We start from the raw sequence: 15,769 nt of genomic DNA, 5'->3' as shown, positions 1-15,769 counted from the left end.
TACGGTCGATCCCCTCCCAATCTCCTAGATGACCCTGTCCCTCGTATGATCGGTGATGCTCCCTCCTGTCCATAGTTCCGCCGAGTTTTAATCTGCCCTCCGTCCGCTTCCATGACTCCTCCATCTTGAGTCTTCCCCTTTTCTCGGATTCTGTGTGGATGGAAGCTGCCTCCTGAATAATTTCTCCCCCTCTAAACCGTAATAGTTGGAACCTTTTACTCGTTCGCGACAAGTCCATCTTATCGCCAATCATCTGTCCAACACGTCACGTTATTGCCGAACCTCCGTGTCCACTACCCAGTTTCCACTCTGGCCCGAAAGCTAGCATGGCCGCCGCCTTCGACGACGAAGACCTCTCCGTCTCCCTCCCCTCCTTCGATCGCAATCGTCGCCGCGACCGAGATTCTGATCGCGATCGCAGATCCGGTGCTCCGCCTCCCTCAAACAACCCTTCTGCTATGGCGATGCCGCCTCCCTCTCGTCCGCCCGGGAAGGGCGATCCGTCCATGCAGTCCCCCGCCACCATGAGGGACATGCAGCGCCTCGATCAGTACCACACCATCAAGATTCTCGGCGAGGGTTCTTTCGGCAAGGTGAAGCTGGCCATTCATCAGCCGAGTGGTCGTCAAGTCGCTTTGAAAATCATCTCGCGCCGGAAACTTCTCTCGCGGGACATGGTTGGCCGTGTGGAACGTGAGATTCAATATCTGCAGCTCCTCCGACATCCTCACATCATCAAACTGTGCGTGACCCTTCACATCATATGTGTGGAAATGAATGTCGGAACTAATGATTGATCGCCCAATAGGTACACTGTAATTGCCACCAAAACGGACATCGTGATGGTTCTGGAATATGCGGAACGGGAGTTGTTCGACTATCTGGTCAAGCGGGGTCGATGCAACGACGCCGAAGCTCGCAAGTTCTTCCAGCAAATTATCTGTGCCGTCGAATACTGTCATCGTCATAAGATCGTCCACCGTGATTTGAAGCCGGAGAATCTCCTCATTGACAGCGAGAAGAACGTCAAGATCGCTGATTTCGGATTAAGCAATATCATGACGGACGGAAACTTCCTCAAGACCAGTTGTGGTAGCCCCAACTACGCGGCGCCGGAAGTCATCTCGGGCAAGCTCTACGCCGGGCCCGAGGTCGATGTCTGGAGTTGTGGTGTTATTCTATACGTCCTACTGGTCGGCCGACTCCCCTTCGACGACGACTACATCCCGGCCCTTTTCAAGAAAATTGCCGCCGGAAACTTCCACATGCCGCCATACATCTCTTCCGGGGCGGCGCGATTAATCCGCTCCATGCTGCAAGTCCATCCCGTCCATCGAATCACCATCCCCGAAATCCGCCAGGACCCCTGGTTTCTCCAAGATCTTCCGAAGTATCTGCAACCTCCTCCGGAGGAGTTTATCGCGACTGGAGTCGACTTGAGCCGGGCGATTGATCCTCGCAAGTTGGCTCCGGGAAAGCCCTTGTCCGCGCAGCATAAGATCAACCAGGTCGCTATTTCCAAGCTGGAACGCAGTATGGGATATGCACGGGAAGACATTGAGGACGCCCTGCGGAATCCGGAACCTAGTGCGATCAAAGATGCATTCTTCATTATTGTCGAGAATGAGATGATGCAAACGAACTGTAAGTCCTGGGCCTTTCACTCGCTGCTGCGCTGTTCCTAACCAATTGAAAAGCCCCAACCGATGAAAACCTGATGGGCCCAGTAACGGCGCCTCCCCCTCCGTCCCGCAGTCCCGCACCGCCTGCAGCAGCTGGTCGGGCCGCCGCTCCTCCTACGCAAGCACCACCCCCGGGTCTTCCAACACGCACCCGCAGTGGCTCACATCGTCCGTCGATGCAACTGGCCGAAGACTCGGATGACATCGAACAGCCGCGGCTCAGTCATGTTCGCATCCTGCCCACGAGTCTACCCTACGTGCACGAACAGTTGATGGAACAGCGGGAGCGGGAGCGCGAACAACGGGCGCGGGCGGCCAATAAATTGATGGAAGACCAGGCGCAAGTGGATGAAGACGGGGAAACCACGCGACAGGACCAAGAGGCGACGGCCAAGGCTCTCAAACCGCATGCTCGAAGCATTGTCGATCTGGAGAAACTCCGATTCGATCCACCGGAGGGCCGGAGCGCACCCCATCAACCGAAGAAGACCCGCAAGTGGCAGTTTGGTATTCGCTCACGGAACCAGCCTTACGAGGCGATGCTCTATCTGTACAAGGCGATTGCTGCGCAGGGTGGCATCTGGGATATTCAGCCGGCTGAATCAGGTATGTTGATAAGAGCCGGGTTGACGACTCGTGCTGACTATTGACAGGTACCGAAATTGGAAGCGACCTGCCTCCTGCGGAGAAGCCCCTTCAAACCAAGTATCCTGATTTACCGTCGGACTACTATGTTCCTAAAGATCCGTGGTTTATCCGGGCGCGACTCCTGAAAGAAGGCGTTCGAGCACCGGGATCGTCCGGCAGTGTGAACAGTAGTCGGAGCGATCTGGAAGAATTCCGGCGTCGCTTCCATCTTAGCGCGGGGCCATCATCGCTGGACGAGAAACAGCCGGGGTTTGCGGAACATGGCGGGACATCCGGACCGTCCTCTGCGTCCCAGCATCCGGCCATCTCGCGGGTGGCGTACGGGGTGTGGGTGTTTGTCGACATCCAACTGTACCAGCTGGAGGCGAACAACTACATGGTGGACTTCAAGTGCGATGGATACCAGAATGTGATCCGGGCGGAGGGCGACAAGGAATGGCACCCGATCAGCAAACGCTACCGCAACAAGGAGAAGGAGGTGACGAGTCCGTATCCGTTCTTGGATGTGGCCTCGGATTTGGTGGCGCAGTTGGCGGTTGCCAGTTGATGAGATGAGATGAGTACATGGCGCAATGGATGGAGCATGAGTGGCGTTTGAATATGGATTTGCATGTCAGGTATCTTGACTGGATATATGCATTTGGTGTTATAGTTAATGGTAATTGGAATATGGACTTTAGAGACAATGGGGATTATCTCCGAGCTCGGAATTCCCACCGGGAGATCCGAGCAAGGGAAGTATAGAGGAGTGCAGTATACAGTCATGAAGGCATCACCATCACACCACTGGCATAGCGCGCTGCATACAGAGAGATTGTACTAGGAAGAGTACAATCTGATCTCCGCAATCTGTAGAACCCTCGATCTACTGTGTACTTTGAAAAATGTCCGGGAAAATCGTTTGCCGCTCTCCACGATTTCCCCACAGCGCGTGGGGATCTCCATCTCCGCATATAAATCTACTACTGCCCCTCCTCCTCATGTCTATAATCCATTCTCCTCGTCCATTATCACGCTATTCATCATGGCTACCAATGAAGCGCCCACGGGCGAATATCGCCAATATCTGCCCGACCTAAGCCTCCCGCGTTTCCAGGTGATGCGCACGCAGAATGCGCATGAATACGCCCACGCCTTCAAGACACTGCGCCGGCCGCCCTGGATACACGCGCTGTATATGCACTGGCTGGAGCTGCTGCAGGAACCCTTCAAGGGCGTCACCACCGATGGTACGTCTTCCCCTGCGTCGCATACCCTTCGGCACTAACAATCCTCCAGGAACTGTCCGGCCCAACCTCTACAAGCTCCAAGACGAAGGCATCCCCATCGAGCATATCGTCTCGACCACCAACGCCCTCCTCGCCCTCCTCGATGACTCCCAGAAATCCGCACTAAGCTACCACATCGACAGCCCTGAATGGCGCACCTGGTCCAACCCGGAGTTCCTCCTCAGCGACAAGGGCCTCCGCCTCGACGAAGTCACCCCCACCGTCCGCGACGCCATCCTCGCCGTCCTGCAGGCCACCCTCTCCCCAGAGGGCTACGACAAAGCCATAAGCGCCATGCGCATCAACCACTTCCTCGGCGAGCTCGTGCACGCCCCGGCCGTCATGAACGAGTTCTCCTACAACTTCGTCCTCTTCGGCCGCCCCTCCACCACCCGCCCCTGGGGCTGGTCCTTCTACGGCCACCACCTGTGCCTCAACATCTTCCTCTACCGCGGGCAAGTCATCGCCGCACCGTGGTTCACCGGCGCCGAGCCCAACGAAATCGACGCCGGCCCCCACGCCGGCACCCGCATCCTGCAGGTCGAAGAGACCCTCGGCCTGCGCCTGATGCAGTCGCTCGCCCCGGACCTGCAGGAGAAAGCCCGCGTCTTCGCGCAAATGCATGACCCCGCCATGCCGCCCGGCCGCTGGAACAAGGACGACCAGCGCCATCTGTGCGGCGCGTACCGCGACAACCGCGAGGTGCCCTACGAGGGCGTCGCCGTGGGAGAGACCTTCTCCGCGCAGCAGAAGGAGTGGCTGTATGCGATCCTCGAGCAGTATTTGCTGTATCTGCCGGCGCGGGCGAGGGAGCTGCGGCTCGCGCAGATCCGCGAGCATGAGGCTGAGACGTATTTCTGCTGGATTGGCGGGTTCGGCGACGACGATCCGTTCTATTTCCGCATTCAGAGTCCCGTCGTGCTGGTCGAGTTTGATCACCACTCCGGCGTGTTTCTGAATAACGAGGAGCCGAAGAAGTTCCACATCCACACGCTGCTGCGCATGCCGAATGGCGGGGACTATGGGTATGCGCTGCGCGGGCAGATCCCGACGGTGGATGGGCCGAATGGGAAGGAGATTGTGTGGGAGCCGGTGTAGGTAGTTATGACGAGCGTATAGCAATGAACACGTTGTACATTTGTTCCTGTCCTTCACATAAATAGAGATAGTAATGAAAATAGAATGCGCATCTACAACCCCAACTTCTCCATGCGCCGCCGCACCCACGGCCCAAACACATACAACGGCAATCCCAGAAACAGCACCGCCCACTGGATGCCCGCAAACTCAAAGAACATCTTGCGCACGCCCTCCATCTCCATCCACGCATACGACCCCTTGGTCAACCCGAACGCAACAACGTTCTTGCTCGCGTTCACCAGGACGAGCGCCTCGCCGCTGGTGTGGGGGTACGCGTCCACCACGTAAGACAGCATGACGGACGGCACGAGCGCCAGCGACGCGGTGGCCATGGCCTGGCCGACGGCGGCGACGGCGTAGTGCATGTGCTGGGAGATGGCCTCGCCGAAGATGATCAGGCCGATGGGGGAGATGACGAAGGGGACGATGAGGGCGGGGATGCGGTGCTCGGGCTTGTGGATGTTGTTGTTGCGGCGGCGCAGGGTGCGCGAGAGCAGGTCGGTGAGCGGGCCGGCGATGGGGAAGGCGACGAGGATGCCGATGAAGCTGCTGAGGCTGAAGAGGCCGAGGGCGGCGGAGGAGAATAGGTAGGGCGGTGGGGAGAGGAGGGTGGGGCCGAGGGCCGACATGGAGACGGTGCTGGGGTTGTTAGCACGTTTCTCCCACATTGTTTGTGTTCTACACGGAGATTGAGGGGGTTGGACATACGCTCCGAGGGCAACGCCGTACATCATCAACGCGAGAAGCACGCCCGGGATGAGGATCATGGGCAGCGGCAGGATGAACACCATAGCAAAGTACTTGAACACGCCGTGCTTGCGTGCGCCCTTGGACAGCCTCAGGGTGAAGAGACTCTGCCAGTAGGTGCTGTAGTCGAATGCCGCACGCACCGGGACCGCCTCGATATGTCCGGTGGGTTCCTTGTCAGACTCGGTGGCTGGCTCCTCTGCGTCATCCGGCTCGTACAGCGTCTCCGGGAGGAAGAAGAAAGTGGTGACCAGGTTGACGGCGGAGAGGATGAGGCAGAGAATGAAGAACCAGCGCCAGCCGCGCGCTTTGATGAGATACCCGGCGATGACGGGGCCGATCTGACTGCCGCCGGCGAGGAAGAAGGCGTAGGTGGCCATGGCGCTGGCGTAGTCCTTCTCGTAGAACATGTCTGGGAGGTCAGATTATTCTGCAGGAGTTGGAAGGAGGTGCATACCAGCGAGAATGCTGGGCCCGATCGACTCAACGGATCCCAAGCCTATACATATCAGCGATGCGACCCAGCGCTTTATACAAGCGGCGGCGACCAACCGAAAGCAGAAAACACGCGAGCCCCCATCAAACTGTTATAGTCCTTTGCCACACACGTCCAGATCTGTCCACCCACGAACATGGCCAGCGAGAGTACCACAGCCGGCCGCTTGCCGATACACAGAGCCAGAGGCATCCAAAACAGATTGCACAGGCCCATCGTCATGACCGTGTAGCTGACGAGATCGGTCAATTTGGCCATCGGGACGTGCAGGTCTGCCCCGAGACTCTCGAAACCGGTAGGGATACCAGACTGATTCGTCAGCCTCGTCCATGCAGAGACGAAACATACGACATACCGCGTACATGTTCCCGATGAAGACGAAGCAGTTGAGTGTCACGAGGCCCGCATAGCGGACCCGACGGGGGAAGAGCTGTGTGTCTCTTAGTATTGGTCATGAAGAGTCACTCGATGATGAGGGTTTACCTTAGGATCAGTCATTATGTATGGCATGATGGCTCGGCCGATCTCGTCCGGAAAGAAGACAGACCCCCTGAGCAGCTGGGGAGGTGGCCTGATATACACCTCGTTTACCCCAGGTCCAACCCCGGATTAGCCAGGCCAGTGGGGATAGATGGGGACAGATGGGGTGCGGGATGTGGCCCTCGGATGTGCCGACACTCGGGACCACCTAAAGCTTATCGAAAGGCTAATTGGATTTAGGCTGGAAGTGGCTTGGCTTGATGGAGGGTATGCCCACAAACAGATATAGACTGCTGTATATATCCGACAAGAGACCATAGGGGCTACTTTCCAGACAAACATACCCTACTGCCCAGATGATGGGTGTACCTATCTACGATGTATACACCACTACACAACCCCACATCAAAACTATCTGGATTATCCATCCAACGATGCCAACGATGCTATGCCCACAGGGATAATCCGAGCCCGGCAATCCCGAGCGTCACAACAACCTCGGGCATGATCGTTATTTAATTTCTATGCCTATGTACTTTCTCTCCAACCTCACCCCCCAAACCACCAAAATGGTACGTCCCTTCCCTCCTCACTCCATCCCAGCTAACCGCGCAGAAATCCGAAGCACACCTAGACATCGTGATCGTCGGCGCCGGCCTCAGCGGCCTCGCAACCGCCATCTCCTGCGCCGCCAGCGGACACAGCGTGCAAGTCATTGAGCAAGCCAAAGAGCTCGCAGAAGTCGGCGCGGGCCTGCAAATCACGCCCAACGCCTCCCGCCTCTTCCGGCATTGGAATCTCCCCGCCTCAGTCTGGGCGTCTGCCGCCGAGCCGACAGCTATGACCGTGCACCGGTACACGGGCGAGGTGCTCGCACACGAGAGCAACTACGACAAGAACATCCGCGCCAAGTACGCCGGCGCACCGTTCATCGACATGCACCGGGTCGACCTACAGCAGGCGCTGTACGCGCGCGCGCGAGAGCTCGGCGTCGCCTTCCATTTCGATGAGCGGGTCGAGCGCATCGACTGCGCGTGCCACCCGGCGACGCTGACCACGCGGGCCGGCCGCGAGTACCGTGGCGATCTGATCGTCGCGGCGGATGGTCTGTGGTCGCGGTGTCGCGAGTGTTTTGTCGGCCGCAAGGACGACCCGCTGCCGACGGGGGATCTGGCGTATCGGATTGTGCTGGACGCGGCGCAGATCGAGGACCCTGAGCTGCGCGGGTGGGTCGAACACCCCGAGTGCCATATTTGGATCGGGCCCGGCGCGCATGCCGTGGCGTATTCACTGCGCGGGGGAAAGATGTTGAATATTGTGTTGCTGGTGCCGGATAATCTGCCGCCGGGCGTGTCGCGGCAGCCCGGGTCGGTGGAGGAGATGCGGGCGCTGTTTGCGGGATGGGATCCGGTGTATGTGCAGTGCAGTGCGGTTCCGGGCTGGACTGGATGGTGGCTGACAATGGCAGGCTGACGCGGTTTCTGAGCTACGTGGACACGGTGGACAAGTGGAAGCTGATGCATCGTATGTTTCTTTCTGCTGGGAGGCGGGAGGCGGGAACCAGGCTAACGATGCAGACGGTGAGATGGAGTCGTGGATCAACGAAGAGTCCAATCTGGTCTTTGTCGGCGACTCGTGCCATCCCATGCTGCCGTATCTGGCGCAGGGGGCCAACTCGTCGCTCGAGGACGGCGCCGTGCTCGGCGGGCTGTTGGGCCACATGCAGGACAAGGCGCAGCTGCCGCAGATTCTGCGTCTGTACGAGGGCCTACGCAAGTCGAGGGGCGAGGCCATCGTGCGTGAGACCTTCAAGCAGGTACGTGGCGATCCTGCAGTTCGAATGGAAAACCTCCAAATACTAACGGCTTAGCGCAACGACTTCCACATGCAGAATGGCCCCGAACAGGAAAGGCGAGACGAGATCTTCCTCTCCCAGCTGGGCAAGGAAATCAAGGGCGCGTTCCCCAGTCGATGGTTCGTATTCACGTCCTCCTCTTCCAGCTGTACCAACTAACGCACGCAGGACCTGCCCCGAGGTGCAACCGTGGCTGTACGGGTACGACGCGGTCCAGGAGGTGGAAAACGCCGTGGCGCAGAATCCTGCCCTGTTCTCGAAGCCGACAGCCAACCTATAGCTATTCCCTGCTTATAGAGACGCATGCATGTGTGTATTGTTTCAGAATGTTTGTACATATATCAGCCCAATGCAACGTTATACGGTACAACCACAGCCATCAGTTGTCCAACATAGGCAATCCGCCTAGGTCGTCGAACAGCCGCGCGATCCCTTCAAAAGAAAATTCAGGGAATCCAAACCCGTAGGCCCACTCCTGCTCATGTCAGATGTCTCATTCACCCCTGTCCCACCGGAGCACTTACCGGCACGTCAAACCCCCCGAGACTGGGGGCCGTCTCCGAGACATACGCTGCAGCGTTCCCCTCGGTACTGTCGCCTCCCACGGCTGTCTGCGCCTCCGAGGCCTGGAATTCGTTCAGGTAGTGCTTGATGATCTCGACCGACTTGCGTGCCACGACGGACTCGTCCATTGCCTCCAGGATCTCCACCGCCATTTCGACTGAACGCCGCAGCGGGAGTGTGTCGGGGCATATGCCGAGCTTGGACATGGGTAGGAGCAGCGTCGACGTCGCAAACATGATGTAGGTCGTGTTGTACCACCTACTTACGTTAGCACTGGCGATGCCAGGACTGACAACACATACCAGCATCGGAAAAACGTATGGACGCGGTAGATGTCGTAAATGACCTCGATCGTCCTCATCGCAGCATCGAGACATTTTGCAATCGTCTCTTCCAGCTCACTCGGCGTATGGCGTAGTTTTCGGGTGAAGTGGCCGAGGAACGGGCGGAATAGAAGCATCTTCACATTGTAGTAGCCTGCGCAAGACGAAGTTAGACCAACGCACGCAGTAGTTTTCACGGATACGTACGAATGGCAAGGACCAGCTTCTGTCGTCTGGCCCATTTCGGATCTCGTAGCGCCCTGGGAGAAACATCATGTCGGATGATGTCTGGTTTTATCCTGTCTGGGAGTTTGAGCATCCATTGGTCCAGCTCTGCCTCGACCTGAAGTGCAACTTGAAGCTTTTCCTGTAATGTAATCTGTGAATGGTATATTTGTACTGACACCTTACGGGTCATTTGAGCGAAGTCGACCATCCACGGGATAATGGCGTATTCGGAGTCGTCCCGCTCGGGAAGTGGACGGTTGTGATACTCGTCCATGCCTAGAGTGTCGGGACGGCCCACCGAGAAGCTCATTTCACTTGTGTCGTCAGCAACAACGCAGTACGAATGGAGGCAAACATACATTTCGAGAGAGAATAGTCCCCTACGCAGTCAGTCCATTGGGCCCAAAGGGAAGTGAGGCCGTCGACTCACCACCATGTCTTTGAAATCCATCCCGACCGACTATCGGTACAGTTGCGGACATCCCGGTTGAAGCCCGCCGCGAGACAAGTGCGCACCGCGAGACCAAGGTACATATACGCCACTGCGGAGTAAATAGTCAGCCTAGATCCAGTAACAAGTTAGGGCCACTTACAGTTCGGATTGAGCTCGTTCTGGCATATTTTGGCCTAAACCAGTCAGCAAACCCCTCAGCGGGACCGCCACACTCACCATTAGATACAAGCACTGGACCGTGTCCAGGTTATTCGAGAACTGCAGGTAGTTCAGATACAACTGCGCCTCGGAAAACAGCTTCCGACTCCACTCGAACCTCCCGAGGCCCCCAATAGTCGCCTCGTCCCACACGCGAACCAGCGCGCCAAACGAGAGCACGCTGAGATACAGTGCAACAAAGCTCGGGTCCGGTTGACAGTCCCGCGCGAACCACAGCTCATGCGCGCGCAGATAAAAGTCCTCTTTATCGATTAACGGGTGAACGAAGTGGATATTCTCGAAATATCCATTCATGAACGTGTGCGCCTGTTCAAAGTAGTAGTTGTTTTCCTGCAGCGGCACCGGCCGCACGGGCGCCGTCGTGCACGACGGCGAAAAGCTCGAGTTATGCAGCGTCGAGATCAACGAGTACCGCGGCTCGTTGGGATGGGAGAGCCAATCCTCAGGTTTGCGCTGCTCGCGCGCCTTCTGGAGATGGCCGAGCAGCGCTGCAGATGACGTGCTCCCGTGGAACTCGATGCCGTTAGTATGCTGGTTCAGCTCGCTGATTTCCTCCTGAACGATCTCGCCCGCGTCGTCGGGGGCGTCGTACGGCAGTGAGATCTCGTCGCGGGGTGTTGAGCTATCCTGTGGCATGGATAACGGTGTCGCATCGATGCCGGGCCGTGCGACAGGCCCCTCGGGCTGAGAAGCTGCGGCCTGCGCGCTGGGAGACTGTCTGGCTGCGATCTCGGACTCCGCAATCCGCAGTTTAGTCGTGAGGTCGTTGACCTTTTTCTCCAGGTCGAGGATGTAGCTGTGCGATTGTAAGTGGAACATTGAATCGCACGCGGTCAAGATCATGGGTGCGCATACCTCGCGGATCGGTTACTCTCCTGCGCGCGATAGTTCCCTTGATAGACGCAGTCGATTCCACTTTCTGCGCACGTAAGCTTCCGTAACATGCAATACACCTCCAGCAACTCACTCTTGCAATGCGCACATGGATATGACTCGTCGCACTTGTACTTCTTCCGTCTACAGCGGTCACAGGCGCGCGCTGCCCGCGGTCGTTTCGCGCGCGGTGGAGTCGCGTCATCCGCTGCGGGACGTGCAGATGCGGGTGGATGCGTCCGACGCTGCATCATTCTTTTATATACGTCAATCGCAAGACATGGGGTGGATGGTGGTTAACATCAATGTAATTGATAGAAGACAATGCATCAAGTACCCAAGTACCCAAGTCGGGAATTCCGAGCAATTGCTGGTCACATGACCGACCCCGCGTGGCGCCGGCTCACCCCGTGGGGATTTTATTTATTTGCCTTTGTTTAGATTAAGTGTGGGTTTCGGCATGCGTCCGGGACATGGCATTACGTATGTACATACCTTACTCACATACAGCATTCGTCTATGTACATACTCAAACCATCACTGTTCAATCGTGACGTCCAGCTCCGCCGCCACCACCCCAACTCTTGTAGAATCCCACTCCAGTTCCTTGTCCGGCAACACCACGCCCTCAAACGGCGTGCCAAGCCGATGCACCAGCGTCTCGATGCCATCGCCATCTGTAAACGACCAGACCCGCACATACTTACTGCCAAAGTCAAGCGCAAACGCCTGTCCCGCCGGAATGACCACCGTCTCGCCCTCGCGGAAGACGCTCTCCGACTGCCCCTTCAACCTTACAACCAACGTCCCCTCCAGCACGCACAGACAATGATCCACACTCTGGAACGTCATATACTTCGACAACAACGACGCACCATACTCATTTGAGGACTCAATGCTGGAGATGGCGCACACGCCCGCGCTCTGCGTGGTGGTAACGAACGGGCGCGACATGACGCCGCCCAGCATCCAACGCGGGCCGGTATTCGCCCTCAGAAAGAACGGCTGCGACGACTCCGGGAGCGTCTCATCGTCGGCGGTCCACTCGCCCACCTCCGGGGGCTGGTAGTCCGGCTGGAAGACGACGTCGAACTGGCCCTTGGCGGCCATGACCTTCGGAATCAGCAGCGCCTTCAGGTCGCGGTTGTCGTCCTCCGGGACGATGAGGCCCTCGTAGGGCTCGGCGACGTAGCGGAAGAAATCGATCCAGTCGCCGGGGGTGACCACGCCGTAGGTCTCCGTGTGGGGGCCTAGCATTTCGGGGTTGTGGATGACTTTCTACAGCCCATACGTCAGTGTCGGCTGTGGGTGCCATAGGTAAGTGGTTTATAAGGAAGAGAAGTGTACCGGAGGAATGTAGGCAAAATCACCCGGTCCCATGATGCGACATTTGTCCCCGTTCCAGAGCTTTAGATAGCCCTTTGTTACGAGGAAGACATCATGCGCCTGGTTGTGGTAGTGGAATCCGGGCGCGTCAGATAGCGTTGCGCCGCTCTGGAAGACGGCCATCAGGCCATTCGTCTGTTTTGAGGATGCCAGAATGCGAAACACGCCCTTGCTCCCTGGGATCGTGAGGCGCTCGCCTTCTAGCTGCGGGATTGCATATGGGACCCTCGATGGAGGGGGCTGTTTGTTCCACAAGGCCATTGCGGTGGTGTGAGGGGAAGCAAGATTGCAGTAAAGTGCTCAGAGTGAATGTACAGATCGGCGCCGACATGCGACAGACGACAGCTTTATATAGCATGCAATGTGTAGATCCGCTGCAGTTGTCGTAAGTCGGTACTCCAAGTGGGGAGATCTCCCGATCCCGGAATTGCCATCATCGGGATATCCGACCTGGCCGTCATGGACGCATATTACACCCCATTCCTATTACTACTAAGCACTTGGTAGTCGTGCCATCTGGAGCTCTGCGTCACTTGGACTAAATGATGTAGTCTCTCGGTTGATGAAAATTTCCCGTCTTGTCACAGATATATATATTGGTACCTGACAGGAGCATCCCGCACATAGACATGCTGTGAAATCTCAGGAAGAACCAACAGGACAGCGGACCACAATGAGCCAAACAAGAATGTAAAGGAAGTAGAAAGAACGAGAGAAACATGCCCAATATATACGTCTCTGCCGTCTTCACCAAGAAGCACAATGTAGACACCTATCCCGCTGCCAGAGCCAGATAATAGCAGAACACACGCCCATACACCGAGGACCCAAAACAGCTTCACCCACACGGCTCACAGCCCACGCGGTGTATTCGTGCCAATCCTCCCACCGCTTGAGCCGTCACTGTTCCCGAACCGCTTCCACGGCGGCGAGAGGGGAGTCTGCCTCGGGTCATTTCGAGAAGACACTGAGGTGGATGAGCTTCTGCTTAGGGATGCCGGCGAGGCGGGGGCCGACGAGTCAGGGGTGGAAGACTGGAAGGCAACAGCACTCCTGGCAGCAGTTGCCGCGGCCGCTGGATTGCAGTGGGCACAGGTGAAGATGTTGAAGCCTCGGCCGCTGCAGCTGGGACAAATGGCACCTCTGCAGTCGTCAGTCAATGCACTCGGGAGTAAGGGGACTCGCAGTGCACGAATACCTTGGGGCGTTGCCGGCACAGCTCCGGCATGTCAAGACGGTTCGACCACCGATGCACGAGGTATGCGACGGGTCAAGATCGATCGAAGGTACAGCGTGATGGGCCATAGTTCACGATGAGTACGGAGTATCTCGAGAGATGAGTAGGCTGGATAGTTTGAGGATTTGCCAGTGTCCAGGTGTGATTGATAGACCAAACTAGAGGATGTATCAGCCTTAAATAGAGTCCACTCCGGGATCACTGCGTGGCTGAACGCATCCATGCTTAACAACCTTCGGCTCGGTACGAATATCCCAAACGAGAGAGTAACGGGGGAAATACGATGGGAGAAAAAGCAAAAGTTTAATCCATCTGCAGCTAAACCGGGCCGGCCCCTGCAACGCTGAAATGAGCACTTTCGCCATCGATAGAACAGTAAGACTTGGATGGCAGCGATTGTGCGACCACGCCCCAGGCGAAGGACGTCGGTCCGAACGCATGATGCGCATGCCGGACCATGATTGAAGGCCCATTCTGGACAGTATAGGGCAGACGATCAGCAGGACAGCGCGGTGCTAGTGGTGATTGGGGAATATTCACGGACAGTGATATTGGATACTCGATCCTGAGCAGCCACTCCAATCAAATCGCAATGCGCATCTTCCGGCCGGTAATAATAGACAGCCGACTGCATTCCCAGCTCCCGCATGCAGTATTCGATGAGTTGGTCCATCTGCTCGCTAGTCGTGCCGGACTGCCAGGAACCTTGGCGCCTCTTTGATCCATTGAGCTGGGTCGACGTCGTGGTGGCTATTTCGGATATTGTAAACCGGACCAGGTGCCTAGACTAGATAGTAGCTTCACCCATAACACAACAGAAAGCATGTCGGCACTGGGGAGAGATAATAATGGGATCTGTTAATCGCATGGCCGGATTTCCCAAGTTAGAAAAAGCAAGCTATTGCAACGACCAAGGTAGGATCGGCCGTGACAGGGACGGCACCGCAGGTGAGATCATCTATAGGACGGAAAATTAAATAGTAAGCATGGCAGCCACTCCAGGGTCGTGCTACTTGATTCACAAACTATGGGTAGGATCAGCGCGTCTACTCGATTTCTGACCGCCGAAAGAACCCAACGATGGGAGGTCTTCAACTGCACCTAATCACGGGTAGGTGCAGGGCAACGTGTGAGCATGATCTCATTCTCGGGTTGCATATTATCTCTCACACGCAAAGCGAGGTGGACGTGCATGGCCCGAGATCGGACTTGCCAGGAACCATGTTACCAAAGGCGAGCTAAGCGACATCGGCATGAACTTGAATGGCATTGAGGATTTTATCATGCACGAGATGGGGAGTCGTCAACTGCGCATGCAATGAATTTTAAGCTATTGAAATCAATGCGTGCCGGCCGATTAACGAATGGCGAGCTCCCAATCCCTCTCTCATCAACCCACCGAGAAGCCCAAGATAGAATCGGTGACGCCGCAAGAGTCTTGCCAGCATGTGGTAGCGGAAGGATGACGCTACTGCAGTTGTTGCGGTAGCGCCTGGGCCTAGACTGAAACAGGAAGGATATAGGTCGCATACTCGTTTTCGCCCACATACTATTCTAGGCGACTCCTTGCCGCTCGTCGACTGGTCCGCCCGCCGGGAACATGGACTAGGGTCGCGAATAATCCATAGAGCGGCATGTGGTGACTTGACGGCTGAAGGTCTCGTGGTGGCTCCCGACAATGTCACGGCGATGTTACCAAATCTGAGAGCTCATGTTCCATGATGCACGTACCCGTTCATTAAGACGCCACCGATGGACCGACGTGCACTGATTGATCCACGCTAGGCCAAGGATCTCATATCAGCGATGCCGATCTGTAAATGGCGAACTCGCTTTGCCGGGGCCAACAACGCTTCGATCGAAATGCGATACGGATTGGAGAAATTAGCGAACTGGTCACATGTTCTCGAATGCCTCCTAATCCATCTGAAACAGAACCATCAAGGACGTTGTTTGTTCTTAATTTGACTGTGTGATGCGTTTTGAGTGACCGGGCGTTGGGCAGACAGATATCGCAGGGGCTTGGCGTCTCATGCTGACGCGTTGAGCTATTTTATTAGACCTCTCATATAGGGCGAATTGAGTTTGATGAAGCGTTAGCGACGCCCTGGGAGGTTCGAGCCGGTAGCGTAGCCGACTTAAGGACCAGGAGTCTCATAGCAAGGTATG

General features: G+C 56.6%; 5 protein-coding genes across 5 annotated transcripts; 2 read left to right on the top strand and 3 right to left on the bottom strand.

The window, feature by feature from the left end:
- Positions 1-326: 326 nt before the first annotated feature.
- On the top strand, positions 327-2,877 carry ATEG_08222 (SNF1 family serine/threonine-protein kinase; the record flags this gene model as incomplete). The annotated part of the gene is made up of 4 exons (XM_001216843.1): positions 327-742; positions 809-1,644; positions 1,698-2,288; positions 2,336-2,877. The coding sequence occupies 4 exons, from the start codon at positions 327-329 to the stop codon at positions 2,875-2,877; spliced, it is 2,385 nt and encodes a 794-aa protein (XP_001216843.1).
- A 1,911-nt stretch (positions 2,878-4,788) lies between these two features.
- ATEG_08221 (putative MFS transporter) lies at positions 4,789-6,479 on the bottom strand (the record flags this gene model as incomplete). The annotated part of the gene is made up of 5 exons (XM_001216842.1): positions 4,789-5,897; positions 5,943-5,984; positions 6,038-6,290; positions 6,337-6,411; positions 6,465-6,479. The coding sequence occupies 5 exons, from the start codon at positions 6,477-6,479 to the stop codon at positions 4,789-4,791; spliced, it is 1,494 nt and encodes a 497-aa protein (XP_001216842.1).
- Positions 6,480-7,030: 551 nt separating this feature from the next.
- On the top strand, positions 7,031-8,596 carry ATEG_08220 (putative monooxygenase; the record flags this gene model as incomplete). The annotated part of the gene is made up of 6 exons (XM_001216841.1): positions 7,031-7,033; positions 7,077-7,873; positions 7,930-7,985; positions 8,039-8,277; positions 8,332-8,435; positions 8,485-8,596. The coding sequence occupies 6 exons, from the start codon at positions 7,031-7,033 to the stop codon at positions 8,594-8,596; spliced, it is 1,311 nt and encodes a 436-aa protein (XP_001216841.1).
- A 1,261-nt stretch (positions 8,597-9,857) lies between these two features.
- Positions 9,858-12,624, bottom strand: ATEG_08219 (uncharacterized protein; the record flags this gene model as incomplete). Its single annotated transcript, XM_001216840.1, has 8 exons — positions 9,858-9,973; positions 10,025-10,058; positions 10,102-10,900; positions 10,960-11,023; positions 11,072-11,222; positions 11,473-11,494; positions 11,681-12,255; positions 12,325-12,624. 8 exons carry the CDS (start codon positions 12,622-12,624, stop codon positions 9,858-9,860), a joined length of 2,061 nt encoding a protein of 686 aa, XP_001216840.1.
- Positions 12,625-13,214: 590 nt separating this feature from the next.
- ATEG_08218 (uncharacterized protein) lies at positions 13,215-13,668 on the bottom strand (the record flags this gene model as incomplete). The annotated part of the gene is made up of 2 exons (XM_001216839.1): positions 13,215-13,506; positions 13,562-13,668. 2 exons carry the CDS (start codon positions 13,666-13,668, stop codon positions 13,215-13,217), a joined length of 399 nt encoding a protein of 132 aa, XP_001216839.1.
- Positions 13,669-15,769: the final 2,101 nt, after the last annotated feature.

The sequence above is a fragment of the Aspergillus terreus genome, genomic scaffold, assembly GCF_000149615.1.
Source record: "Aspergillus terreus NIH2624 scaffold_12 genomic scaffold, whole genome shotgun sequence".
Lineage (NCBI taxonomy): Eukaryota > Fungi > Ascomycota > Eurotiomycetes > Eurotiales > Aspergillaceae > Aspergillus > Aspergillus terreus.
The sequence above is the reverse complement of the archived record's forward strand: the minus strand, read 5'-3'. Positions and strand labels throughout refer to the sequence as shown.